Source organism: Ovis canadensis, chromosome 3 (assembly GCF_042477335.2).
Source record: "Ovis canadensis isolate MfBH-ARS-UI-01 breed Bighorn chromosome 3, ARS-UI_OviCan_v2, whole genome shotgun sequence".
NCBI classification, from domain to species: domain Eukaryota; kingdom Metazoa; phylum Chordata; class Mammalia; order Artiodactyla; family Bovidae; genus Ovis; species Ovis canadensis.
Genome location: NC_091247.1, coordinates 186743795 through 186770002, shown reverse-complemented (window position 1 = coordinate 186770002; position 26208 = coordinate 186743795). Strand labels below are relative to the sequence as shown.

Here is a 26208-nt window from a genome sequence, read left to right as displayed (position 1 = left end):
TCCTGCTACTGCCTCTCAGAAACATGAGTTTCTGTCCTTCTCTCCTGCACTGACCAGAGGCTGCTGTCCCTAGAGGCCAGCTCTCAGTTCTGTACACAACTACAGCCATGCCCTGCACCCTTCGCGGTGGTGGCATTCAGGAGTGTATACTGTGCTTTACAATCTGGAGGTGGGTGAGGTTGAGGGATAATGTAAAGATGGAGAAGCTGAGGCTCACGTGTAAAGTGACTTGTCCAAGAAGATGATAGAGAACAGCAGTCAAGCAAGGATCTGTCCACTTGCTCATTCATTCATTCAGTGACACATTTGTGAACATCTGCTATATGGTGGGCATTGAGTTGGACAAAGCAGTACAAAAATGAATAGGAGACAGTGCTAAGAGCTGACATGGATGGGGGTGTGGGGGCAACGGCAGCCCAGAGGAGGGGTGGGCTGAGCTGAGGCTTGCAGGTGGGTCAGCAGTGTCCCAGCAAAGCGGAAAGGCGTTTCTGGTAGGAGCATAGGTGGCAACCCACCTGAGAACACACAGCACCAGAGGGGAGCCGGGAGCAGGTGGATCTGGGCGAGAACAGGAGGGAAGGGCAGGCAGGGAATCTCAGTCAGGATCTTGAGCTAGGATTCCTACTCCTGACCTGAATGAAGGTCTCAGGGCTTCAGGAAAGAAAACCAGCGTCTGGGTCCTACCCCAGCTGAACAGACCGGATCCTCCAGTGGAGCTAGGCACAGGGTGTATATTGAAACTCCATGGTTCGGTGGCGGGGTCCTAACACGCATGCTCGTGGAGAAGCGCTGGCTGGACAATGAGCAGACGCTGACTGAGTTTTAGGTGGGAGCAGAGGCGTGAGGTGTGTACTCTGGAAAAATTCCCCAGGGCTGTCACAGAGAAGAGGGGAGGTGGCCAAGAGGCCTCAGGCACGAGGAAGGGGGGGAGGAGAACCTGAGGACACTAGCCCTGGTGGGTGGGGTCTGTCCCCATGAGCCACTTGGAGAAGGAGCCAGAACAGAGTGTCAGTGAGGGGGATGGTGGAGATGGGAGGGAGGGCAGAGCAGGACGAGGAAGGAGCTCTTGAGATACGAAAGGAACAGCCAAGAGAAGAGACGGGGCCCTGGGCACCTCAGAGCCTCTTACCTTTGCCCTCAACCCTGCCGGGCAGGCCCCACCAGCAACGGCCTGCAGAAGGTGGACGTGCAGCTGATCCCGCAGGACCTGTGCAGCGAGGCCTACCGCTACCAGGTGACACCCCGCATGCTGTGTGCCGGCTACCGCAACGGCAAGAAGGATGCCTGCCAGGTGACTCCCGCGGAGTGTGCCAGGGGGCGGGGAGAGGGCACGGCTCTCATCACCCAGGGCCCGGCCCTCGGCTCACAGCAGCCTGCAGCAGCCTCATGACAAGGTGGGCTTGGCTGTCCCCACCTTGTGGGTGAGGAAACTGAGGGTTGGGAGGTTGAGAGACTGCCTCCAGGTTGCAGACCCCAGATCAGAAGAGACCCAGGTGCCAGGTCTGAGACCCAACCCCAGTGCTGCTTCTTATCCTCTGAGAGGCACTTTGCCCAAGTGACCCAGCAGAGAGGACTAGACAGAGCCCACAGAATGGAGGCAGAGCTGGGCAGGGCATTGGGACACACATTCAAGCTTCCGTGACAGCCAGGCCCCGCTGGAGGCCAGGCTGGGTTGGTTCGGGCTCCCTCCATGTATCGGAGGCTTCCAAAGCGGTTCTCGTTTTCCTGCTGCCACTCTCAGAATATCCCCAGTAGTCCAGCCCTTTACCTGGAAGTGGATTCCTTTACCCTGACGTAGTCCTGTCTCTCCGCGCCTTACAGGGTGACTCAGGTGGCCCGCTGGTGTGCAAGGAGCCCAGTGGCCGTTGGTTCCTGGCAGGGCTTGTCAGCTGGGGTCTGGGCTGCGGCCGGCCCAACTATTTTGGCGTCTACACCCGCATCACTGGTGTGATAAGCTGGATCCAGCAGGTGCTGACTTGAGGAGCTGCCCCCCTGCAGAGCAGGGGCCTACCTCTTGGGCTCAGAGAGCCCAGGGCACCCATTGGGGGGTTGGGAGCAAGTATTCTGCAGGCAGCAGGGCCTGGAGGGGACAAGAGGTGGTGTCTTTCCTGTCCCCCAACCTAATGCCTGATATCAGCCTCAGTGAGGGTACAAGGAGGGAGGTGGGCCATTCGCTGGTGGTCCAGACCACCCCTGAGGGCCTGGGATGGTCACCAGTCCTGGATGGGGGGTTCTCATCCAGGCTGTCACCTCCTGATTCTCTCTTCTCCTCCCTGCTCCTCCGCTGCTGACTTTTGTGGGGAAGAGTTGAGCAGTGATCCTGTGGCTGCAAGGTCCTCCCGCCACCACCCCTGCCCCAGTGCAAAGGCTGTTGGGATGGCATCTTCTCCAGACAGCAGATTCCGGCCTTTGAAGCCCTCGGCCTAACTTGAGTGGTGGAGGAGGAAGGTGCTCCCACAGGAAGGGCCCTCACAGTCCTGGAGACAACCAAGTGGGCCAGCCGCCACTGCAAGCCAAAGTGTGGGGAGCCCTGGGTCCAGGGTCCTCCCAACCCCACTTGCCCCTTGGGACTTCACTGTCCATTCTCACCAGGAGGTGAGCTCAGCTGCCCTGTGGAATAAAGCCGTCTGACCCAAGGTCCTACTCTGGGGGTTGAATGGGGCCCCAGCACCAATCTCATGCCCTTGACTGAACAGACCCTTGCTGTCTGCTCAGCCTGTTGGCTAAGTGTCCAGAAGGCCAAGGCGGGGTCAGTGGGGGCAGGGCTGACCTCCAGGGCATTTGCCTAAATCCCAGGAGCCACCCTGGAAAGGCAGTGGTGGGGTGCCCTCAGGTCAGAGTTGGGCTTCCCAGGTGGCACTAGTGGTAAAGAATCTGCCTGCCAAGCAGGAGATGCAAGAGACACAGGTTCAACCTCTGGGTTGGGAAGATCCCCTGGAGTAGGAAATGGCACCCCACTTCAGTATTCTTGCCTGGAAACTCCCTTCGACAGTCCATTGTGCCACAAAGAGTCAGACGCACACAGGTCAGAGTCAGAGCTGGGACAAGTGCTGGGCTGCTTCTGGAAGCCTAGGAGGAAACTGAGGGACAAGGAGCCTCCTGATCGCACCAGGGAGGGGTCAGGAGTGGAGCCTGGGGCAGAAGCCCTGTCTCCTGATTCCCAGGCGACCACTTCTCTGTCTCAGCACTGCCTCTGCATTTTGTGTCTCTTATTCAGCACCTCACAGGCTCTGACCACGTGCCAAGTGCTGTAGTGGGGTCGTGGAGCTCACAGAACTCGGCTCCTGATCTCGAGAGGGGTGGGATGGTGATCCAGTGTGAAGGGTTCTGGGGGAGGCGGCCAGTAACTCAGAAAGTCAGGGAGAGCTGCCTGGAGGAAACTTGAGTTGGGATTCAAAGGCAGCCAAAGGAGGGAAGAGCATTCCAGGCAGGGGAAGAGGATGTGCAAAGGCACAGAGTCCTCAAAGTCAGTGGCCTCTTAGGGAAAGTTGTTTTTAGTTTGGACAGAGGTTGGGGTTAGGGGCAAAGCAAAGGAATTCTTTGCAGAATTCCTTTGGGGAGGGGCAAACTGAGATGAGATGGCAAAGAACTTGGAGTGGAGCTAAAGATCTGATGCTGGGCACTCTGGGGAGCCAGGAAAGGTTCTAGAGCAGGAAGGTGACACACAAGTGGCTTCACATTTAGAACCAACATGGACATCAGCGTGGAGAAAATGGGAGGCAGGGAAGCTGGTGAGGAGGCTGCTGCAGAACTCAAGAAGGAGGAGGCCTGGACCAAGCAGGGCAGTGGGGATGGACACAGCATTGAAGGACCTTCATTATCCTCCAGGTGCATTGGTGGTGGGGGTAATCTGAGGACCTCTCCTGGCTGGGCTGGTGGAGGACCCATTGCCTGACCTGGGGCACCTGGGGAAGGAAAGGCTCTGGGAAGGTATCATGAACTTAGGGTGCCTCTAGGAGGGAGATGTCCAGGAGATAGGCAGAGCTTGAGAGAGGTTTGGAGGGGGGATTTTCCAGCCACCCTGCATGGAAGGTGGTCCAGGGAAGACCAAAGAGGTAGGGGAGACACACGCACTGTAGAAGTGGGGGCCCAGAGTAGGAGGCTGAGGGGTGGTGTGTCCAGTGGCTGGAGGGGAGCTGAGGGGTGGGGTCTTGGCAGCCAAGGCTGTGGCCTGAGTGGGAGTGATCAGGGAGGGCTGTGGGGTGGGCCCTGGTGGAGGGAAGGAGGGTGTCAAGCGCAGACACGTCTTCCTTGGAGCCTGAGTGGGAGGAAGAAGCAGCGGGGGCCTCAGCAGGGACCTAGTCTCCAGAGTTTTCAAAGGGAGACGAGGAGTGGCCGCCGAAGCCACGCGTGGGGAGCCCTCCACCTGCTGGGCGGCCCCTGTTGAGACGGAGCAGGTGGAGCAGCTGCTACGGGGGGTCAGCTTTGGGGAGGGGACAGGACTACCCCGGGGGGCCTCTCAAAGGGGGAGCAGAACACTGCCAGAGGGTGCTTTGCTGAAATGCAAACTCCTGGCCTTATCCTAGTCTTAGTGGAAATTGGGGTGGGGGTTGTAATCTGTTCTTTTAACAAGCCTCCTGGTGACCCTTTTGCGATACAGAAAGTGAAGTCAACTCCAGAGAGCCAGGTGGCCCCAGGGGAAGTGGTGAGGGCCCCCAGACCGTTGAGGGGGCTTGGGAGGGCCTCTGCTCAGGGGATCACGGCTTTGCAGAGATGTCCCCCCAAAACACCTGCAAAATAAACTGCTGGGGGGAGGGGAGGAGGGAGGCAAGGTAGACACTCAGTAGGACCAGCACATGGTGAAGGAATTAGCCAAGCTGGGTGGGGGCGGGCAGGGCTTTGTTGGACTCAGAAGATGGAGGGGAGCCTGGGGTTTGTATTTCTCAGGACTTGGGACAGGGGGTGGAGGTGACCAGAAGGTATCATAGTGGGAAGCAGAGAGGACGTCCTGGGAGGTTAGGATGGAGCGGAGGTGGCAGGGCAAAGCCGGGGAGAAGAGGGCCAGCTGAACGGTGTGGTGAGGTAGGGAAACTCCAGATGCCTGGAAGCCCAGCTCCCCAGCCCTCAGCATCCCAGCTAATCCACGTCTGCCTGGAGGCTGTGGGAGATTGAGTAACTCTGGGGGCAGGGCCTTAGAAGTCACCTCGTCCAACCCCTTGCTTTACCCGTGAAGAAACAGACCCAGAGAGGGGCAGATACTTTCCAAAGTTTACCCAGCAAGGCAGCGTTGGTACCCTGGACGCCCACCCACGAGACAGAGGATCCAGCCGTGATACTCCCCCTCAACACACACGGGAGAGGGACAACAGGCAGACCCCAGGACTTGGGGAAAAAGCCCCATTACCTTTGGACTGTATCCCACCTTAAGTTTAGCCCCTGATCCAAGGGACTTCCCTGATGACTCGGCAGGTGAAGAATCCACCTGCAATGCAGGAGACATGGGTTCAATCCCTGGGTCAGGAAGATCCCCTGGAAGAAGAAATGGCAACCCACTCCAGTATCCTTACCTGGAAAATCCCATGGACAGAGGCGCCTGGTGGATTCATCCACAGGGTCATGAGAATCAGACACAATTAAGTCCACAGAGCGCTGTCCCCAAATGTGGCCCAGAGAAAGGGAGGCAGCCAGGCTGGCTGTTTATTCAGGTTTTATTACACGATGGGGTTGGACACAACTGAGAAGCAAGTACCTGGTCCAGGAGCCCGTAAACACGAGAGGCCCCTCGCTCAGCCCCTGCCAGCCCCAGCCTCTCCCCTGGGTGGAGGGAGGACGGTCCCCTTTCCCTTGCCATCAGTTCCTGAGGGGCCCCACTGCCCCTGCTGAATCAGTGCCCGCCGCCCTCCTGGCCAGGCCACTCTGCGCCCAGCAGTACAGATGGCGGGGATGGGGTGGGCGTGGGGAGCAGCCAAGCTGAAGGCCAAGTCACCCACCCGCTCCTTCCGATATGGCCGACCCCCAGACCTTTCACCCCCACCAATCCCTGCATCTCTGTGCTGGGCCAGCCTGCGTTTTACACCCTCCCTGAGGGCCTTCAGGGCCTTCGCCCCTCTTGGTAACCTCACAAGGTTAGGGCAGGACGTGACCTGGGTGACACACAGCGAGACTAAGGCTCAAGGAGGTGACGTCACTGGGCTGGGGGGGAGCGTAGTATTTGCCATGCAGCTGGGGGCCCTGGGGGCAGGGACTTGGGGGCCTGGGAGACACTGCTGGACAACACCACACTTCGGCCACAGGCAGGCAGCTCTGCCCAGGGGTCCCAGGGCCCACCTCAGGGCTTGAGAGGTCCCCGCGGGCCCCCTCCCGGACCCCGGAGGCAGGGGTGAGTGACATCCCCTAGGGTGTAGACAGAGGTGACAGCGGGGAGATCTCTTCCTCTGCCTCAGGCCGGGGGCCCACCCCGTGGTACAAAAATAAAGGATTTCAGAACGGAACCCCAAGTCCCTGGAGGCGATCTGGGGCCTTACATCCGGGTGCCTCTGGCTTGTAACAGCTAGAAAATAAGAGGGGCAGGGGGACGGGGTGGGGGTGGTCAGAACACCGGGAGGGGAGGGGGGATGGGGCCAGTGAGGAGACGGGAGTGCAGGGCCAGGAGAAGGGCAGAGGGGAGATCGAAATGGAGGGGGTGGGCGGGTGGGGGAGACAGGGAGAGAGAGAGAGTTAGGTGAGTCACGAGGTCCTTTCTGCGAGGAAGGAGGGCTGAGGCCCAGAAAAGGTGGATTCAGAGCTGAGGAGGAGGGGATACAGGAAGGCGACCCGGCTTGCTGGTCTGCTGGGAACCCCACGCCCCATCTTGGGCTGGGTGGTGGCCTCCTAGGAGTCCATATTCTGCCAAGACTCTGGCTGGGGGAGTGAAAGTCAAGAGAGGCTGGTCACCAGTGTCTCAGGCAAGAGGTCACAGAGAACAGCTGTCAGTCCCCATTTTAGAGAGCTGTGGCCTGGAGAGGGACAGTGACTTGCCCAAGGCCACAGCAGGTAGATAAGATGGAGTGGGGGCTTGTGGGCTCCTGGCCAGGGCTGCTTCTGCCACAGCCCAATCCTTAGCCAGCTCCTGCTGACTCTCCCAAGGCCACAGGCATCCAAGTGTGGCCTGTCCTTCCAAGCCCCGCAGAAACCGGGGACCCAGTGCCCCGAGGCTGTGATTAGGAGTCCTGGGCATCAGGGATGAGGTCTGGGCACCTGGCTTCCGTCTCCCTTCCCTCCTTCCCAGCGTGGCTCTGATGCTGATGGGCGGGTGGGAGAGAATTTCCTCCCCCTCTTGTCTGCTCTCAGAGCCTCACACCCAAGGCCAAGATAGGCTGAGAAACTTGGGTGAGGGGAGAAACTCAGCCGGAAGTGCGGCTCAAGTTCAAGAAATAAGAGATGAGCACCCTTCTGGCTTCTGCCCCTCCCTCCAGCTCCGCCAGGCTACGAACCAGGCATGGCAGCTCTGGGGGCAGGCGAGGGGCCCAGGGGAGGCCCTCCCTGCAAGCACCACCTCAGGTCTGAGGGGGTGCCGCCAGAAACCTGCAAGGAGGAAACGTGAGGAGAACGTGAAGCGCTGGAGCAGTGCCTCAGACGTGGCCGGCAGGGGGCGCTGAGGAGGTGCAGCTGCTCCCCTCCCCACCGGCCCGGGAGGCAGGAGGTGCCAGAAGGGGTGCAGGAGGCGGCAGGCAGGGTGCTCTGGGATGCGGGGCCGGGGCGCCTGGGTGGAGGGCGCAGGAGGCTGGGACCAGGACAGCCCCGGGATGGAGGTGTGAGCAGGCAGAGAGAAAACCCGGACAGGGGCAGAGAGGGAAGAGGCAGGGTGTAGGTGAGATCCAGGAGGAAGAGGTGGATGAAGATGAGGCAGGACCTCCGGCGGGGAGCGGAGGAGGAGGAGGCGGTGGTGGGAGGGAGAAAAGGTTAGCGGGATCCTGAGATGACTGGGCTGCAAAGAGAAAGTGAGAGAAGGGATGGTTATGCAGGTGAGGCGCCAGGCATGCGGCTGAGCTAACCCTGGTGGGCCCGCCCGACCCCCGGCCGCCCCCGGGACCCCAGGCTCTGCAGCTGGCTCCAGCAGGGAGCGGGCGGGAGGCGCCGGCTTCTACTAGCAATCATTCTCCTCGGGGGTTGGCTGCACCTTTCTCCTGCGTATCTGCCTCCACCTGCACCTCCTGCTCCTGCTGCTGCTCCAGCTGCTCCTCCGCGCTCTGTGAACCAGCCGGCGGACCCAGGGAAGAAAGAGCGCAGAACTGACCGGGGGACCGGGGCCTGCTGGCGGCTGGCCCCGAGGGCCCCCGTCTCAGGGTGAAGGGGAGGGGCAAGAGAAGGAGGACCTTCAGGGGAGGGGAGCGCTACAGCCACAGAAGCCGGGGCATCGTGTCGTCCCAGGAAGCCTGGGGAGGGGCCCGGGGTAACCAGCGGGAGGGTGGAGACCTGCTGAGGATGCTGGCGGCTGCCGCTGTGACAGTGGTGGGAGACGAAGAGGGTGGGTGTGTGGCTGGGGTATCCTTGAGGGGTGCCTGGGAAGGCCTCATTTTAGAAGGACCAACCCAGAGTACATATGAGGCCAGGGAAGGCCCACGGCAGACACCAGCCAGATCTGAGATGCCAGCACTGGCTCTGACATCCCAGATCCTGAGGTCTCTCCCAGAGAGGCAGGAGCAGCCAGCTCACCCTGCACCCCTGCAAGGCCACGTCAGCCACTGGCCCCGCTGGGGGTGGGGTGGGCACGGGAAGTCACAGCACAGGAAGGCAGACAAACAGACGGGAAGCAGAGTTCCTAAGTCTTCAACACACAGGGACAGGCTTCTAGAAGGAACGCTCTCCTTTCTTCCCAGCCTGGCTGCTGCCTGCCCTGCTGGTTCCACCCTGGACTCCTGAGGCTTCTGACCAACTCAGGGTCTGGGGTGATAGGACTTTCGATCAACCCCCTCCCTGCAGCCAGCTGAGGCTGCCTCACAGGCCAGGATGGCAACACAGGGTTGGACCCTGAGGGCTCCAGACCCCTCTGCTGCTGAGTCCTATGTGGGGAGCCTGCAGAAGGGGCAGAATGAACAGATTCAGCTTCCCTGCCCCAGCCCTGGTCCCCAGGAACTAAACTGGCCCCTTGGATCGCAGAAGTTCCAAGCTGGTGGTCCACCCCCTCACTTCTCTGAGAATACAACCAAGGTGCACAGAGAGGATGCGACCTGTCCAAGGTCACACAGAGCACTCACACCACGCCCAGACCCCTAGCCCAGTGCATTCTCCCGGTGCCATGCTGCCCCGTGGCCGCCATGTGCCCACCATCCAAGTAACATCTAAGTCCACTCTGGTCACACCCTGGGGCTAATCTCCTCTCACTGTCCCTGGAGCCTGGGCCTGGGCAACTGGCGTGGGCAGACAGGACCATGGGTGGCATGGGATGGATGGCATCAGCTGTGATCAGGGCGTCAGGCGTGTGTAGCAGGAGGGAGAAAGAAGAAGCACAGATGGCCAGGCGGAGGGCAGCAAGGGGAGGGAGGGAAGGCAGGGAGGCTGAGGTCGGGCGGGGGGCTCACCTTGGTTTTGCGGCTGGACTCGGAGCTCAGCCCATGTGGAGAGCTGTAGAGCTCCTTGGACACCACACACAGGAACTCTGCCTGGTCCTCACTGCCATAGTTGTAGGAGGAGCCGATGTTCACCAGCTGGAGGGACGGCGCGTGGGGAGAAAATGACTGGTCAGGTGGGGTGGGGGGCAGGGGTGGGCAAACATTGGCACTTGTCAAGATACTGACTGTGCCCTATCTTGCTGCTCCATTCAGGCCCATCCCCCTGGCTTTCCAGAGGACACCTCTGGCCCAAAGTCAGAGTCCTCTCCACCTCCCCAGCCTATGCCTCTGGTCAATTTCCAGGGCCAGCCTCCCCACATGGCTTGGCCGGGCCTGATCCTTAGGGGAAGGCAGTTATCATTGCTGTTTCTCCCCCACTCGGCCTAGTCCCAGATCTAGCAGGCCACTTCCAGAAGCAGGCAGAGATCTGTAACAGGCAGACTGTGCTCCTGTGTCCTGGGTGTGGCTGAAGCAGCCCCAGAACCAAGTCGCGGGATGGGGTCCACATGACCTGGTGGAGCACCATAGAATATTCTGTTTGCTCTTGGAAATAGAGGTAGACCAGATCACCTGTTCCTTAGGCCAGTGGTGCCTGGCATGTTTGCTCAGCCTCTAGGAGCCCATGCAATTGCCAGACTCTCACCTAGAGAGCAGAGAAAAGCAGCCCCACTTTTGGTCTGGGATCCCTAAAATAACTACATCTGAAGGCCCCTCCTGGCTGATAAAAGCTCTGCACATGGTGGGTCTCATTCAGCCCCCAGGGACCCTCATCCTGCAGACAGAGGAAAAACCAGCCAGCCCCTTTAGCAGATGAGGCCTTGAGGGATGGTTTGTCCCACAACCAGAATGAGTGGAACAGGATTTGAATCCAGGACCCTGAGTCCTCTCTGGAATCCTACAGAGTCAAATGCTTCTAATAATTCATAGGATGCTAGCTAGCTTCACTGTTTTGAGGCCTACCCTGGGCTAGAGACTTGATCCATGGTCTTTCTAATCTACACAATGTTCTGGCAAAAGAAGCACTACTGGCCCATGTCACGGATTGGGAAACTGAGGCCAAGAGAGAGATGACCTGCTCAAGGTCACAGAGCACATCAGTGGTGAAGCCTAGATGTGAATCCAGGCTTCCAGTTCCTGGACTGGCCTTGTTCTTCCCCCCAGGCCTGGCCATCCTGGGGAGCCTGGCCTTCCTCTCCTTTCTTCAACCTCCAGGTGTGAGGGAGCTTGTGTGGATAAAAGGCAGCGCAACCCTTCTCTTCTTAAGGGCCAATCTGACCTTGGGTTGGCTTGCTGGCTCTGATCCTCTGGAAACCTGAGAGAGGTGTGACGTCAACTGGATTACTAGGGCAACCTGTTTATGATAAAAATCTCTCCTGGCTGGTAAACTGCATCAGCACTGGAAGGAAATGCAGGTCATCGTGAATACCTCAGGGGAGGCTGCCGCTCTGTGCTTCTGAAGGCGGCCATGCTTGGAACTGGGCATGTCCCTTGTGGGGACCTGGAATCTATGCCTGTGGAGTTGCTACAAGAGGTGTGGCCCCCAGGAGACCTCCGTTCTCCTCTACGGTTCTTGTCTCCTCTCATCAGAACTGTCGCTTGGGGGGGCAGAGACTCACACACTTCGGTGTAAACGCTACCCAGCTCCTGGGAGGCTTTGCCAGAGCTGCCTGTGGCCCGTGGGGCTTCCTTTGTCTCTCCTTCCCAATCAATCTGCTGCCAAGTGTGGCCTTTCTTAATCTTGTTTGTTTGCCTTAAGAAGACTCCTGGGTAGGGGCTGCAGTGGGGAACCCCAAGGCTGGGGCTGCAGGAAGAGAGGAGCTTGCTTTGCCTGGACATGTGGCTCCTGCGTGCTCCACCCACCTGCTCAAAGCGCCAGCCATCAGACATGGTGGAGACCATCTGCGTCAGCTCCTCCTCCTGGCACTGCAGCACGCGGTACACGTGCTTGGGTGGGACCTGTGGGCAGAGGGCGATGTGGAGGGCACCTTGTGGGAGTGCCCAGCATCCCAGGATGGGAGAGCCCCTGCTCTTCACTTACCCTCTACCCCTAAGAAGGACAGAAGGAGGGGATGGAGTTGGGGTGGTAAGCCAGAAGTCACATTCTGAGTAATTGCGATGTGCCAGGCACTCAACATGCGTGATTTCACTTAATCCCACCTAAAACCCTAGGAAGGTTCATGGAAGCTCTGAGAGGGTTGGTTACTGGCCCAAGGTCACCCAGCTAAAGAGTTACAGGACCAGAATTGGGACACAGGTGATACAAGGGGTAAGGAAGAAGGGCTTAGGAGGCATCCTGGGCCACTAACTGAGGCAGGTCCTCCAGGAGACAGAGCACCCCCTCTTCAAGCTCCTGGGGAGAGAAGGACAGTGGAAGACAGTGCCTCCCTACCCATCTCTCATCTTCTACCTCTCCCCCAGGGTGGGCAGAGAATTCCACCAGCTCCTCCTGCAGACTGGCCACTTAGGCCCAGGGTCCAAGCTCAGACATGCCAGCTCCAGGGGGCCACTTGAGCCCATGAAATGGATGGTGTACTAATCCCCATTGCCCCTACAAGGCCCCCTGTACCCTCGTACTGACTCCATATTGCCTGTGAGGAAGGGAAGGGTGGGCAGTTCTCAGTACCTCTATATGCCCCAAAAGGAAATCAGGATCCAGAGAGTGAAGTGACTGGCCCAAGGTCACACAGCAAACAGAGCCAAGGCAAGGACAGAACCTGATACATGTCTCCCAGTCTGGGGCTTTGCGGGGCGATCTGGGAGCTGGACAACCCCTTACAGGGCAGCTCGGCCTTCCCAAGAAAAGCTAGTTCTGTCTCTCCTGACCTCCCTTCTCCCCGCTCCCCACCACCCCCTGCTCTGGCCATGGATGCTGCCCCGCTGCCCCCTGACCTGTGTGATGGTGTAATCCTTTTCCTCCATCCGGTCTTTGATGATGCGGATCAGCGGGCCAATGTTGTAGAATTCCGCTTCCTCCAGGACCCCTGACACAGAGCAGCACCCACATCACTCCCGCTGCCCCCATGCCCCATTCTCGCCTTGTCCCCTCCATCCCCACCCCCTGCTCATCACACTAGGGTGACGAGCCTCTCTGAGTTCAGGGGTCAGGCAAGAGGGAACACTCCCTTCTTGGGGACTCACACTCTCTATAGCAGGGCTAAGAGGCACCATCTCCCTGGTGTGCTGAGCACAGCGACCTGGGACACCTACCAGTCCCCCCGTCTGGGGCTAACCAGAGGCAGCAGGCCCATGGGACTGGACCCTAGAAGGCCACAGTGAGAGGGGCCTTGGCTGACCCCTGATTACATGCTCCCACTGATGAAGCACGTGCTAAGCGGCAGGCACCACGCCAGGCAGGTTGCACTCTTTACTGTAGTTCATTCTCAGCACGAGAAGTAGATACTCTCATCACCCCCACCGAGCAAACAGGGAAGCCAAGGGCCAGGCAAGGCAGTAGCTGTGCAACACCTCACACCCAGCATGGGGCAGAGCTGGGGTTCCCACTCAAGTGCCTCTGCCCTCCAATCCCACTAAGTGCATGATCTTTGTGCACTGACCAACCACACTTCACAGTCTGCAGAGCCTGTCCCGTGCTCATCACAAGCCCCAGGGCGTGCTTGTCCCCACGCAGGTAAGGGAGCCATCTTAGAGACTGAGCGAGTGCCTCTCTGGTGAGGGGGACAGCCCTCAGCCTTTGGACCCCCCTCAGCTCCTCAGGGCAGGTCCTTTGCACAACGGGCCTCTGGGCTCCTGCGGGACAGGACCCACATCTGATGTCCCTGGCTGTCCCCAGTGCTCACATCCACCTAACACAGAGGAGGTGGTCAGTGCATGCTACTGCCAGGAATGCCCCCCGTGGGGCCCTACAGATGACAGACAGCAAACTCTGTATCACGGGTCCTTGGTGCCAGGCGTGGCACTAAGCGACACACTTGTATCCGCCCCTTTTATCTTCACAGCAGCTCAGCAAGGTGGGTGCTATTGTTACCCCATTCCACAGATGCAGGCATGGAGGCACAAGGGGATAAGTGACTTTCTAGGGTTCACACACTAGTCAGTTTCCTGCCAAAGCCCCTGGCCCCTTGGAGCAGGGCCCTAGTCCTGTCTGAAGGTGCTGGGAATGCCAGGGCTTTGACAAATCCAGAACCTGTAAACAGGTGTTAGCTGTGACGCTGGAGTGTTTAGCTCCCTTCCCCGTGGGAGCGGCTTTTGGGCCCAGGCCACGTCCATGGTGTCTGCTCTCCCAGGGGCCACCAGGAAAGCTGTGGGGCTCCCAGAGCCGATGCCTAGAGTGGGCTCTGATTCTGAAGCCCTGGTCCTCTGGAGAGCCACCTGGCCTCTAGACTACTGTGTCCCATAGGGGTCAGGAGGGAAGACTGTGGCCTGAGTGAGGAGGGAGGGGCTGTGTTAGACTCCTTCAGGGTACAAGCCCTGGGATTTGCGATGTCTGTTTTCCCAGAACACATCCCTAATGGAGATCGCCGCCCCACTTTATACACACAGTAGAGACTCAGAAAGGAAAAGTGACAAGTCCAGGCTGGCCTGGCTGGGTCAGCTGACCGAAAGCCACACCCTGTGCTCTAAGGAAAAGTGGGCTTGGCACCTACCTATAGTCCCTGCTCCAGGCTGCAGTTCTGCCAAGAAGCCATTCTCCCAGGCATGACTTCCCTGCCATCTGCTGGGCCAGGAAGTGGACATTTACAGGGCCTCAGCTACCTGGCCTGGGAGGGACCAAACGCCCGCTGGGGAGCAGCCTCCCCACTCCCCTTCCTCCACCCACAACCAGCACTGTGCAGCAGAGGCTGTCAGAGCTCGGGAAGAGTCACCCGTTCCACCTCCCTGCTGACTGTGAGCCCTCACCAGGCATCTGAGATACCCGATCACTCAAAGAAAGAAGCATACTTCTTCCCATGGCCATTTCTACCCCCACTGGGCTCACCACTGGCTTCCCAGGAAGCCAGGGGAAAGGACATCCCTTGCCCCCGGCGGAGGCTACAGGCCTCACGGGCTTCCTCTCTCTTCTGCCTATGTTTCTGCCACTTCCCCAGAAGCACCACCCAGTAGAAGCACCCAGTGGAAGCGTGGGCCAGTCACCTTGGCCCTAGGCTCAGCCTGGGCAGAGGCTTTGGCATCCAGTCCTGTCTGGAACGAGAAGAAGCAGGAAACATGGAAGAAAACAGAGGTCTCCTCTGGATGGGAGAAATGGCTTTGGACCACCATGGAAGGCCCTGGCAGGCTAGAGAAGACAGGCGTAGGACGCAGGTCCTGGCCAGCCCCCTGGACCAACTTACCCTCCTCAGCCATGTCCTTGTCTAGCACCAGCTTGCCATGCCGGAGGAAGTTGAGGATGGGCCCAAAGTAGGTGGGGTCGCGGTCAATGAGGTAGGCCCCTGTCTCATCCTACAAAGGCAAGGGGCACAGGCAGTGAGAAAAGAGTGAGCCCCTCTTCCCTGCTGACCCTGCACATACCCCCACCCTTCAGTCCCAGTAAAGGACAGAGGGAGGGTGGGGGCGGGGGAATGCAGTGTTTGCTCCAAAACGGAGTGGTGTGATGGAGTAAAAGGACCTTGGGGTCAGATACAGTTAGGTTCAGATCCTGCCTCTGCCTTTTCCTGACTCTGTGACCTCGGGTCAGTGACTTGACCTCTCTGAGCCTTGCTCCTCTCCCCAACCGGGGAGAATTGTGAGCAGCCAGTGAAGTTTCAGTGGCACCCAGGCCAGTGTAGGGCTCAGGGATCATCCCTCTTAGAGGTTATTTCCTGAAGCCAGCCCTACACAGTCTCCAGCAGACCCCAGTTATTCTGCGGATGTTTACAAGTTTCCAAAGGAGCTGCTATCTCATTGGATACCCTCATTGGATACCGGGCAGGGAGGCTTGAGAGAGTTTCAGTGCAACTCTACAGAGAGAAGACAGGGACATCACCAGGTAAAGAGACTCACCCAAGGTCACAGCATCAGGTCAGGAAATGGGAGAGAAGGGGCCTTAGAGGTCATCGCAGGCCAGCCCCCTGGGGCTACAGACAGGAGGCTGAGCTGGAGCAGGGAAGGATCTGACCCAAGGTCATGCAGGCAGTTTGCAGCAGAACTGAGATGGGAACCCAGAAATGGTGCCCCAGGCCAGCATTCCTCCCCATGAAGCCCAGCTTAGAAGGAACCTGGGATTTCTCCACCCAGCTCCCTGTACCCCTAGGCCACCCACACCCCAAAGGGCAGGGAGAAGCAGACTCTATCTCCTGTGATGCAGGAGTCCAGTTTGGGCAGGAGGGAAGTCCCTTCGTGTCTGTCCTCCCCACAGCGCCAAAGAAATGGGAGAGACCTTATCCAATAGTCTCCTGGGTGGGGAGCCCAGGGTAGAGCTCAAAAGCTCCAAATGGCCCCAGCCTGGCGTTGTCCTGTTGCCAAGGCAATGGGCACATCCTCACTCTCTGATCCACTTCCTTCTCCCCTCCTTCGACCAGTTCTTCTTGCCTCCAGCTCTTCGGAAAGAAACCCAGCCGGGTTTCCAGCCCCGCGAGCAGGCCTGGCTGAATAGCCAGATTCCAGCGAGAGAGGGATCCCCAACGGCCGCCCACCCCGTGGGCCTCACCCGGTCGGACTGCAGCTCTTCCCCCTGGCACAGGCGGCTGAGGAAGGACTTCTGCTCGCGGCACAGCGTCTGCCTGGTGGTCAGGAACACCGTGCCCCCCACGTTGAGCCGCACCCACTTGCCCCAGCCGCCCGCCCCCGCCGGCGGCGCTGCCTCACCGGCCTCCATCCTCATCGCTCTTCCCAGCGTCTGCATCCTCCGGGCAAGGAGGCTGGAGGTGGGCAGGTACCGAGCGCCGGGCATGCCGGGAGCTGTAGTCCCAGCCGCCAAGGGCGGATGCGGCGGGAGTGAGGATCTTGCCTTTCCCTAGCCCCGCCCTACTTTGTCCTTTCTGGGAGGTCTACAAACGAGGGTCTCTTAAAGATGCTCTTGGCCAAAGTGCTCTGTGTTTGGGGAAGGTCAAATTCGAGGTCACTGGGAAAATGATGAGGGATACCCCCAATCAGCAATCCTCCCGTTCTGCCTCCACATTGCTTTCCCTTTGTCCAGTCTGGGTTATCAAACAATTGACTTTTCCCTCTCCCAATTTTATAGCAGCATTTACCTGTATCTGTTTTCTAATATTCTTTCATTCTGCTTTTGGCTGGCGGGGGCTGGGGAAGAAGGGAGCTGTGCTCTTTCCCCACGAAAACTCTCTTTGAGGACAACAGAGCTGGGCTTACAGTTGGCTCAGCACCTTCTATATTCCAGATGCTTTATGCATCTGTATTATTCATTGATGCTCTCAGTAGCCCTGTGAAGTTGGCGTTACTGTACCCATTTTACATAAGAGGACACAGAAGCAAAGTGACTTTCTGCATTCACACAGCTAGTGAGGGTCAGGCTGGCAGGAGCCCAGGTGGGTTTCAAGTGCATTTCCACCACCAAGGCCCGTTTCCTGCTCCGTGGGAAACATTTCTAGGGAGGAAGAGTGGAGAGGGTACCGGATGAATGTCTGGAGAGCTAGGTTTTTATTCTGGCTTTTGTAGGATGAAGTGCTGGGAGACTCTCAGTTTACTCATCTGTAATTCGGGAAGGGGAGGAGGGATTGGTTCTGTGGATGTACTTCTGAGCCAGATAACTTGGCGGGGGTGGGGGTGGGTTGCTGCTATTGTGGGTTCTGCAGGATGTGGGAAGGGGACAGCTCCTCATGTGGTTTGGGTCCTGGGAGAGAAAGGAGCAGAAGGGAAGTCACCCTCCTTTATTTATTTTATGTAGCTCGTGGGATCTTAGTTCCCTGACCAGGAATTGAATCCAAGCCCTTGGCAGTGAAAGCACCAAGTCCTAACCACTGGACCACCAGAGAATTCCTGAAAGCTGTCTTCTTTAACTTCCTTTCCTTCTCACTATTTCAGTCAGTGATCTCTGTGTCACACACTCAGGCCACACTCACTGGGCAGCCTGGCCCTGTGGTGGGGTGAGGAGGGGAAGGTTCTGTTATCCCTCAGGTTCTGTCTCCGTAAACCTTTCCCCTTGGCAGGGAGTGGATCACAGCTGCTAGACTCCTGCTCCTGGGAATGTGTGTTCTCTTAAACACAAATTCGAGTGTGATCTTGAGCCACCTCCTTTCTGAATCTCAATTTTTCCTTTTGCGAAGTGGGAAGTGTCACTGAAGAACACTGTCATGAAGATTCGATTATGTTGGTAAAACAGCTGGCATAATCCATGGCTTGTAGTATACTGAATACATGAATGAATGAAACAGGATATAAGTTATGAACTGGCCTTGGATGAACAGCAGCACTCCAGGCAGCACTCCAAGCGCTAGGTGAGTCCTCCACCATCGTCAGCTGAAACAAAACCAAAGCAGGGAATATGTCTTCTTCCACTTAAGGGTCATAGGCAGGGAGTAATGTGGTCAATGTGTAACTTGGGCCACTCTGGAGACTGCAGAGGAGATGCCTCAGAGCCCTGAGAGACCAGCCAGGAGGGCTCCTAGATGAGGGGTAGGGAAGCCCCAACCAAGGCAGCGTCAACCGGGAGTAGGCAGCTTTAGTGGATACTTGGGAAACTGAAATGAAGCTTGAAGGGGCTGTGGGAAGAAAGGAGAAGGAAGGAGAAAGAGGAAGGAGGAGGGGCCATGCTGACAACCCTGGCTTCTGGCTTGAACCAGCAGTGTTTCCCTGAAGCAGGAGAAGATGGTCTGGGGAGGCATCAGGGGTGATGAGGTCAGTTTGGAGCCTGTATCTCCAGTGCCTGTGGGGCAAGAGACCATTGTCCTGCAGGTGTGATACTGAGCGGAGCAGCTTAGGCTGGAGAGGCCTGGTGGGCTGGCCTGAGCCTAGAGCAGGGAGGAGACCCCTTCAAAGAAAACCTGAAAAGTCCCAGAGCTGGAGACCCAGGAAGGCCCTCTCATGTGGTGGCCCCAGTGAATGAAGAGGATGGGACAAAGTCTGGAGGGCGAGGAACCAGAGCCATACTCCAGAGACCAAGAAGGGGCCAATTTGCATGGACAAGTTCACAGGAGGAATGAAAGCTAAGAAAGTGGAGCTGTAGCGTCCTGGAGCTGTGGCAACCCACGGCTCGCCTGAACCAACCTGCCCCTGCAGGTGTGACAGAGCCGAGGCCTGGAGGCAGAGAATAACTTGCACAGGGTCACTCAGCAAATGTGGAGCAGACCCCAGATTTCTTGGGCCGCCAGCCCTGACCCATCAGGGGTTGCCTCTCCCCTGCGAGGAGCGCAGACCATGCTGCACACACGGACAGTGTAGAGCTTTTAGACAAAAGAGGCATGTCATGGGACAAAATTCAGATCTCTCTTTCGGTGAGGTGAAATTCCTTACTACATTGAATTATTTCACAATAAAACTGATATTAGAAAGAAAGAAGGAAGGAAGGAAGGGCTTTCCTGGTGGCTCAGTGGTACAGAATTCCCCTGCCAATGCAGGAGGCATGGGTTTGACCCCTGGTCTGGGAGGATCCCACATGCCGCAGAGCAGCTAAGCCTGTGCCCTGCAACTGCTGAGCCTGTGCTCTAGAGCCCTGGAGCCGCAACTGCTGAAGCCCATGCACCGTGGAGCCTGTGCTCCGCAACAAGAGAAGCCGCCAGAATGAGACGCCCATGCACGGCAACTGGAGAGTAGCCCCTGCTCTCCACAGCTGGAGAAAAGGCCTCGCAGCAACAAAGCCCCAGCTCTGGTCCTGGCCTAGAGGGGCAAACGGATCAACCCCTCCCCAGTGCTGGGAGTCTTCAGGATAGGGATCAGTCTTCTTCCTTTACACTGGCTTCTGATGTGCTTTATTTCACTGCTTCAGTGCTTCCTATGTGCCAGGTGCTATTCTAAGCCCACCTCTCCCATGTAACAGGTGTGCTCAGGGAGCCGGGTGAGAGCAGGAGCTACCATTTATGCATCTAACGTGCTGGAGACTGTGTCCCAGGCATTCTGTACTGGCGGCAGCTGCTGTCACTGATAAGGGGCTTATTCTGGACCAGGTCAAGTCTGTGCAGAATTCTTAAAACAGCCCCATGTGTTTGATCCTGTTCCCACCACCGTCTTATGGAAGATGAGATAGAGGCTCTGAGACCATGGGCCTTTCCAGGTGATGCTGGGAATGGCAACCAAGGGCAGATCTGGCCTTCAAGCTTGTCTCACTGACTCTGAAACTCAAGCTGACACGGAGTCCCAGTACACCCTTGCACAGGCATTCTTAACTCAGAATGCTGGGAGGAAGCTATACCCACCTGGGTGGTCCAGTGCAAGTTTGCTTGGCTCATTGCCACTGTGGACCATCATGGGGTCCTGAAGGTGTTGCAGAGGCTCGGCCAGCATCTTTGGTCCCAGAGTGGAGGGGGAGGCTTACCCTCCTCCTTCCTCAGAAGCCCCTACTTATACCTAAACACAGCATCCTCTCAGTAAGCACTTAAAATGTTCCCACCTGAAGCAATACCACCTTCCTCCCACCAACCATCATTCAGTGACATTACTGCTTACTGAGCACCAACTGTGTGCCAGACATTGAAACACAAAGATGAAGGCACTAGGGGTGGTCCCTTCCCTACAGGGGGCTTAGGATTACAGGAGGTGGGCTTGAGAGTCTTTGAAAAAAACATGGAATCCCAGACTATTTTGCTTGTAATCATGGACTGGCACTCTTCATAGTTTTATGCATGTCTTCTGAATTTAGAGGATGAAATTAAACATCCCCTGGACACTTTCTCAGGATGATGGTTACCCTGGAGAAGGGTCAGACTTCAAATGCCTGCTGGTTATACTGCCCCCTGCTGTCCCCTTCTGGGAAGAGCAGGGCTCAGGTGCTTTTTAACATGGCTCAGAATAGGGCTTGAAAGTGAGACAGGAGAGAGATGGATTAAGGGGCACACAGCTCCCAGACAAGGATGCCAGCCCAGGCTTTGTGGCTTGCTAGTTTGGTGATCTTGGCAAAGTCACTTAACTTCTCGGAACCTTAGTTCCCCCATATCTAAATTGAGAATAATTGTGCCTAGCTCATGCTGTTATTGTGAGGATTCAATAAGCTAACACATGAAACCACATGAAGAGCACTCAGCACGCTGCCTGGACAAAGCCTCAGGTCCTGTGAATATTGGCTTTCATGAAACCAATCCTGCCACTCTGCCTATTGTCCTTTGGGTCCAAGATCAGGGGCTAAGCCAAAGACTGCCCCCTAGGATGCATTTCCCAGCAACCTGGAATGAACCAGCCCAACCAACACTTCTCTGCTGGGGTCAGAGGGAGAGGCAGAGAGAAAAGCTACCCCCAAATGACCCAGCCTCCAGGGCAGAGTGGCTGCCATTTCCTCATGCTAAACCCCCAAGATCTAAAGGGGCCTGGGGAACTTTCTACTGCCAGACAGAGCTGAAGGAACAGAAAATACATCCTGAAGTTCTCACCTGAACACATCACCATGTTCTATTTTGAATCGTCTCATTTTCTAAACAGCATCCCCTGCATCTGAGGGTTTTGTTCACATCTGCTTGTCACTTTCATGACTAAGATGTCATTCATCTCTGCTGGGTTTTTTGGAGTCAGTCCTTCTCTGCCCCACGTTCAGAATGTCAGAACATTCTGATTCATCTCAACTCTTCTTTTTTTTTTTTTTTAACGTCAAATCCAATCCCATCCCTGCCTTGGCTGGCAGATCTGCCTCTTACTTTGGGATGGAGATTGTTGGTTCTGAGTTGGCACGTCTCCAGGTCACCCGAGGAGAAGAACCAGCTTATGCAGTAAAAGAGAGGGAGTCTTTGCCAGCCAGAAATGTTCAAACAGGCTTTCAGAGGCCCGTGGTCCAGAGTTTGCATCTCTGCTCCATGGTTTCATGTGAGACCTCACTAATTAGTTATGTAACCTCTTCAACTCTCACATTACACCATTTGCAATATTTATATCATAATGTTATTCTTACTTCTTAGTGTTATTACATGCAGTTAATGTTAGTTATTATGACTGAGCACCTACTATGTGCCACACCTGTGCTAGAAGTATTATTATCCCATTTCACAGATTGGGCTCAGAGAGGCTAAATGCCTGGTCCACAGACTTGAATGTCTATAAGATAACAAGTTGGAGAAGATCATAGCAACCCACTCCAGAACTCTTGCCTGAAGATTCGCATGGAGGGAGGAACCTGGTGGGCTACAGTTACAGGGTCACAAAGAGTCAGAAACGGTGGAAGTGACTGATCACCCATGCAAGATAACAAGTAAACCACAATGCATTCACCTAGAACTTCCTCTAATCGTCAACAGATATTCACAGAGCCTGACCCAAGTGCTGGATTTTAGAACTCTGAAGTGGAGGTGCAGACCCTACTACCCTTGAAGAGCTCACCCAGAGGGCTCGTTAATGTCTGCAAACTCCAGGGGTCACCTTTCGCATGGCAGAAGGGCAGTCAAGGGTCTGGAGGAAAGGATGCCTGCCTTTCTCCAATTTGCACCGAAGTGTAGCTGAGTTTGACCCTGACCCTTTCGCATCGCTGGGGCCCCTGCTGAATGTCCTCAGCCTGCACGCTGCTCTTTTCAACCAGCGGGGCCAGGTCGGGGGTGGGGAACGGGTGGTTAGCGGGGCTCTTGGCCTGTCTGGGCCCTGTGGGAGTGTGGCCGGCGATTAGACTTCACTAGTGGGGAGCACACCAGTCTGCCTGGGTCCTTGGTGGCCCTCGCAATGCTTTCCTGCCCACCCTATCCACGCAGTTCATCTGCTCTTGTTGGCTCCCCTTTCCAGAAGCTCTGCTCTGCAATACTGAGGTCATGACAGTCAACTAATTTCCCAGCCTCCCTCAGAGATCCCACTCTTCCCCATAAAGGTCCTTCTGGTTCCTGGGAAGATCAGCCCACACATAGAATCAGAAACCAAGCTTGAATCAGGAATTGTACAAAATTAGGAGCTCCTGCCTGACCCCCTGGGCTTTGTGGACCACCTCCAGCCCCGGCCCCTGCTGCCAGAAAGATATTTATGAGCGCAGCAACTGGCCCTGCTCTGCACCAAGCAGTCTCATGGATTAGCTCTTTTATTCCCACTCCAATAGGGAGACTTGACTATAATTGCCATCGTACAGAGGAGGAACCCTCTGCAAGTTGTGTGTGCTCTCCTGGGCCCCCAGCTCCTCCTGCACCTTCACTCCCCACCGCCTCCTGCTCGTGCATGGCCTTGTAAGCAGAATAGGGAGTGGGAAAGGAAAGGACAGATTTTTCTTGCCTGGTGCCCACGTCCTCTACTGCAGCTTTGCTCTGGCCAGAGCAATGATTCATGCGGGCTCGTTTGCCCTGGAGGATAGCTTTGAGGATTCTTTGGAGCCCACATTGCTGGGAGTGGCTCGCTCTGGGGTTTCCTACCCTGGCAGAGACTCCTGTTGGCTGTCTGGGGCACCCCACTGGGAGTGAGGACCACCTCACTGGGTCCTGCTCCCTCCTGCCCTACCCCACAGCCCTCTAGACAAAGTCCCTTCTGGGCAGCCCCTAGGCATCTTCTTCACCTGGGTCTTCTGTGGGTTCCCCGGAAGTCCTGGCCAGCTCATTGCTGACATGATTCACCCTGTGCAGCCGCATCCACTGACCCCACCACCCAGCACCCAGCCAGGCCAGCATCTCGCCTGAGGCTTTCCCAAGCAGAGGTCTCGCCCAGTCTTTGAGTTCCTTCCACCCTCAACCTCTGAATCCAGGCGACACAGCTCAAATTCTTCAAGTGAACTCCCTGAAACCCCCACCGACCCAGTCAACCTTTGGGGAGGGGAGGCACCCCAGGCAACTCCCACCATGGGGAGTGCCACAGCACCCCAACAACTGCCGCTAGAGAAAGCCTCCCTCTGCCTTCCAATGGCTCCTGTTGGCATGTCTCCTGTCTCTGCTGTGGGTGGGAGGTGAGGTCTCCTACGGTTTCTAAATTAGTTCTTAACCAAGGCGGCTGAAAGAACTGCTTTAGATGGTCTAGCACTTTGTTTTGGAATGTGGGTGCAGTTAGCAGCCCTGTGAAACTAAATCAGAAACCTGGTGTTTGAAAATAACACATAGAGAACAAACTTGTGGTTACCCGTGTGTGTGGTGGGGGAGGGGAAATATAAGGGTAGGGGAGTGGTAGGTGCAAACCATTAGGTGTAAGATAGCCTCAAGGATGTGTTGTATAACACAGGGATTACAGCCAATATCTTGTAATAACTGTAAATGGAAAGTAACCTTTAAAATGGTATTGTAATTTGTTTAAATAAAATTTTATTTTGAAGTAATTTCAGACTTGGAGAAAAGTTGCAAAAATAATACCAAGAATTCTGGTAGACCCGTTACCCAGTATGTTAACATTTTTACTTCATTTGCTTTTTCATTCTCTCTCCTTCTTTTCTTGTTCTCCTTAACCATTTGGGAGTAAATTACAGAGTTCATGACCTTGTTCAAACTCTTCAGTGTGATCTGAAAATAAGGACGCTCTTTTCTACAACCACAGTACAATGATCAAAGTCAGGAAATTAGCTTTGATACAATGCCATTAACTTATCTAAGGATTTCTTCAAATATCCATTTGTCTCACTAGTATCTTTTATAGAAAAAAAAAATCCAATCCAGGATGTATTGCCTTCAACTATCATGTCTTATTTAATCTCCTTTGATGTGAAACAGTCCCTCGGTCTTTCTTTGTCTCCCATTTTAAAAGAGGACAGGCTACTTATTTTGTAGAGGGGCTCTCAATCTGGGTTTATCAGATGTGTCCTCAAGATTTGATTCATGGGATACATCGTTGGCAGGGACTCCACAGAGGTGACGCTGTGTTCTCAGTGAGTCATCTCAGGAGGCACACATGTCAGTTGACCCCATTACTGGAGGCTTGCTGTTGTTCAGTCACTCAGTTGTGTCCAACTCTTTGTGACCCCGTAGCCAGGTTTCCCTGTCCTTCACTATCTCCTAGAGCTTGCTCAAACTCATGTCCATTGAGTCGGTGATGCCATCCAACCATCTCATCCTCTGTCGTCCCCTTCTTCTCCTGCTCTCAATCTTTCCCAGCATCAGGGTCTTCTCTAATGAGTCGGCTCGTCACATCAGGTGGCCAAAGTATTGGAGCTTCAGCTTCAGCATCAGTCCTTCCAATGAATATTCAGGACTGATTTCCTTAAGGATTGATTGGTTTGACCTCCTTGCAGTCCAAGGGGCTCTCAAGAGTCTTCTCCAACACCACACTTTAAAAGTATCAGTTCTTTGGCGCTCAGCTTTATGGTCCAACTCTCACATCCATACATGCCTACTGGAAAATGACGGAAGTACTGTTAGAACAAGCAACCCAATTATGCATAAGTGTTTTCCTATTGTTGGAGGTGTATCTTCAGGGGAAATTCCCAGAGGTGGAATGGCTGCTTCAAGGTAAGGGCATATGTAGTTTCATTCGATAGCCATGTGATTTTTCAAGCCTTTCATGATTCAGAAATAAAGAAAAGCCTCCAGAGGCAGGAGTGAGAGGGTACAGAGGGGAAGAAGGGCAGAAGGCAGAATGGACAGGAACCAGCCTCCTTGGGGACTGCACCACTGCACTGGTTCCCAGAAGCCTCTCTGGCACCTAACTTACTTGGGAACTTTCAGAAGCTCCTCCCACCTCATTCTGGACTGTCAGGAAGCATTTAACAGGAGGCTTCCTGTGTGCTGTTTTGGATCTGTCATGAATCCTCTGTTCCTTATTAATTCCTGAATATTCAGGAATTAAGAGGAGTGGCAAACCGCTCCCGGGGCTGAGAATGCATGCATTTCCTTCCTTAGTTTTTCCATATGGTGATAATTAGCTATTTTGATAAGTAGCTATTTATGAGCCTCTTCCTTTTTATGAACCATACCATAAAAATGATTATTTACAACCCTCTCTCTTTAATATGGATTGCCTTATGTTTCCTTGATAATTTGTAAGTCTGGACTTTTGATCTTTATCTTTGCTGAACAAAGCTACCTTGTAAGACAGTATATATACTCACACTATGTTGACAAAAACACCCTTGTTCCATCAGAGCTTGGGTCCCCGTGTCTTTCTTTCTTTTTCTCTCTCTTTCTTTCTCTCTCTCTCAGGCTAATTCTTTGGAGTGCAGAAGCCTGCTGAGCTCACTTTCTTGCCTGGGCTTGCAAGACCCTCACGAGAGGGCGCCCTGTGCCTATGTGAAGCAGTGCAAGTCCCGTGTCAAGGGCTTTATTGGTTTTCTGCATAAACCAAGGAATATCCGCTTCTTACTCTCTCTCTTTTACTTTCTTATCATCCACTCCAGACCACCAGATTCCAGTCCATTAAAGGACCTCAACAGGTGGTGCCCAAAACAGGGGCCTGGTACACATGGCAGATTTGAACGGAGTGACTCAAGGACCTATTGAGGTCAGTAAGTACTAAGACATGGGTCAAACAGCTGGAAAGCCCCATCACTTTTCGACTTTACTCCATCACTTACTTAAAGTTCAGGGACTTTCAGTTTCATGCCAGTGAATAGAGGCTTGCCTTCAGACTGTGGTTGAATGTAACCCTTGGTTCCCAGATGAAGGTAGTTTTGATTTAGAAATTTGGCACCGAGTCAAAGAGAATGTTGAACAAGCCGCCAGACAGGGAAAAAATATTCCAATAGATTTCTGTCCCCTGTGGGCTCTCATTAAATCTGTGATTCTGCCATTTCAAGGTAATTCTAGCCCTCCTGATATTTGGCAACAGG

General features: G+C 55.4%; 2 protein-coding genes across 17 annotated transcripts in view; one reads left to right on the top strand and one right to left on the bottom strand.

The window, feature by feature from the left end:
- The window catches only part of TMPRSS6 (transmembrane serine protease 6), a 39355-nt gene extending 36719 nt beyond the window's left edge, over nucleotides 1-2636 (top strand). For 10 of the 14 annotated variants that reach the window (XM_069581174.1, XM_069581181.1, XM_069581179.1 and 7 more), the window contains 2 exons: nucleotides 1155-1291; nucleotides 1822-2066. In XM_069581174.1, the coding sequence (XP_069437275.1) occupies nucleotides 1155-1291; nucleotides 1822-1980 (296 nt within the window). In that variant the 3' untranslated portion in view covers nucleotides 1981-2066. Of the gene's footprint in view, nucleotides 1-1154; nucleotides 1292-1821; nucleotides 2067-2305 lie in introns of those variants that run through there. The other 4 variants (XM_069581176.1, XM_069581183.1, XM_069581172.1 and 1 more) reach the window with 1 other exon arrangement.
- Nucleotides 2637-5630: 2994 nt separating this feature from the next.
- On the bottom strand, nucleotides 5631-16328 carry KCTD17 (potassium channel tetramerization domain containing 17). Of its 3 annotated transcripts, XM_069581186.1 has the most exons (9): nucleotides 16114-16328; nucleotides 14819-14927; nucleotides 12420-12511; nucleotides 11391-11486; nucleotides 9501-9626; nucleotides 8099-8168; nucleotides 7832-7906; nucleotides 7413-7503; nucleotides 5631-6490 (listed from the first exon to the last, which is right to left on the bottom strand). In XM_069581186.1, the coding sequence occupies exons 1-9, from the start codon at nucleotides 16306-16308 to the stop codon at nucleotides 6421-6423; spliced, it is 924 nt and encodes a 307-aa protein (XP_069437287.1). In that variant the 5' UTR covers nucleotides 16309-16328; the 3' UTR covers nucleotides 5631-6420. The 3 variants fall into 3 exon arrangements, with proteins under 3 accessions (XP_069437287.1, XP_069437285.1, XP_069437286.1); XM_069581184.1 differs by having other exon boundaries at nucleotides 5631-7906; nucleotides 16114-16318; XM_069581185.1 differs by lacking the exons at nucleotides 7413-7503; nucleotides 7832-7906; nucleotides 8099-8168 and having other exon boundaries at nucleotides 16114-16319.
- Nucleotides 16329-26208: the final 9880 nt, after the last annotated feature.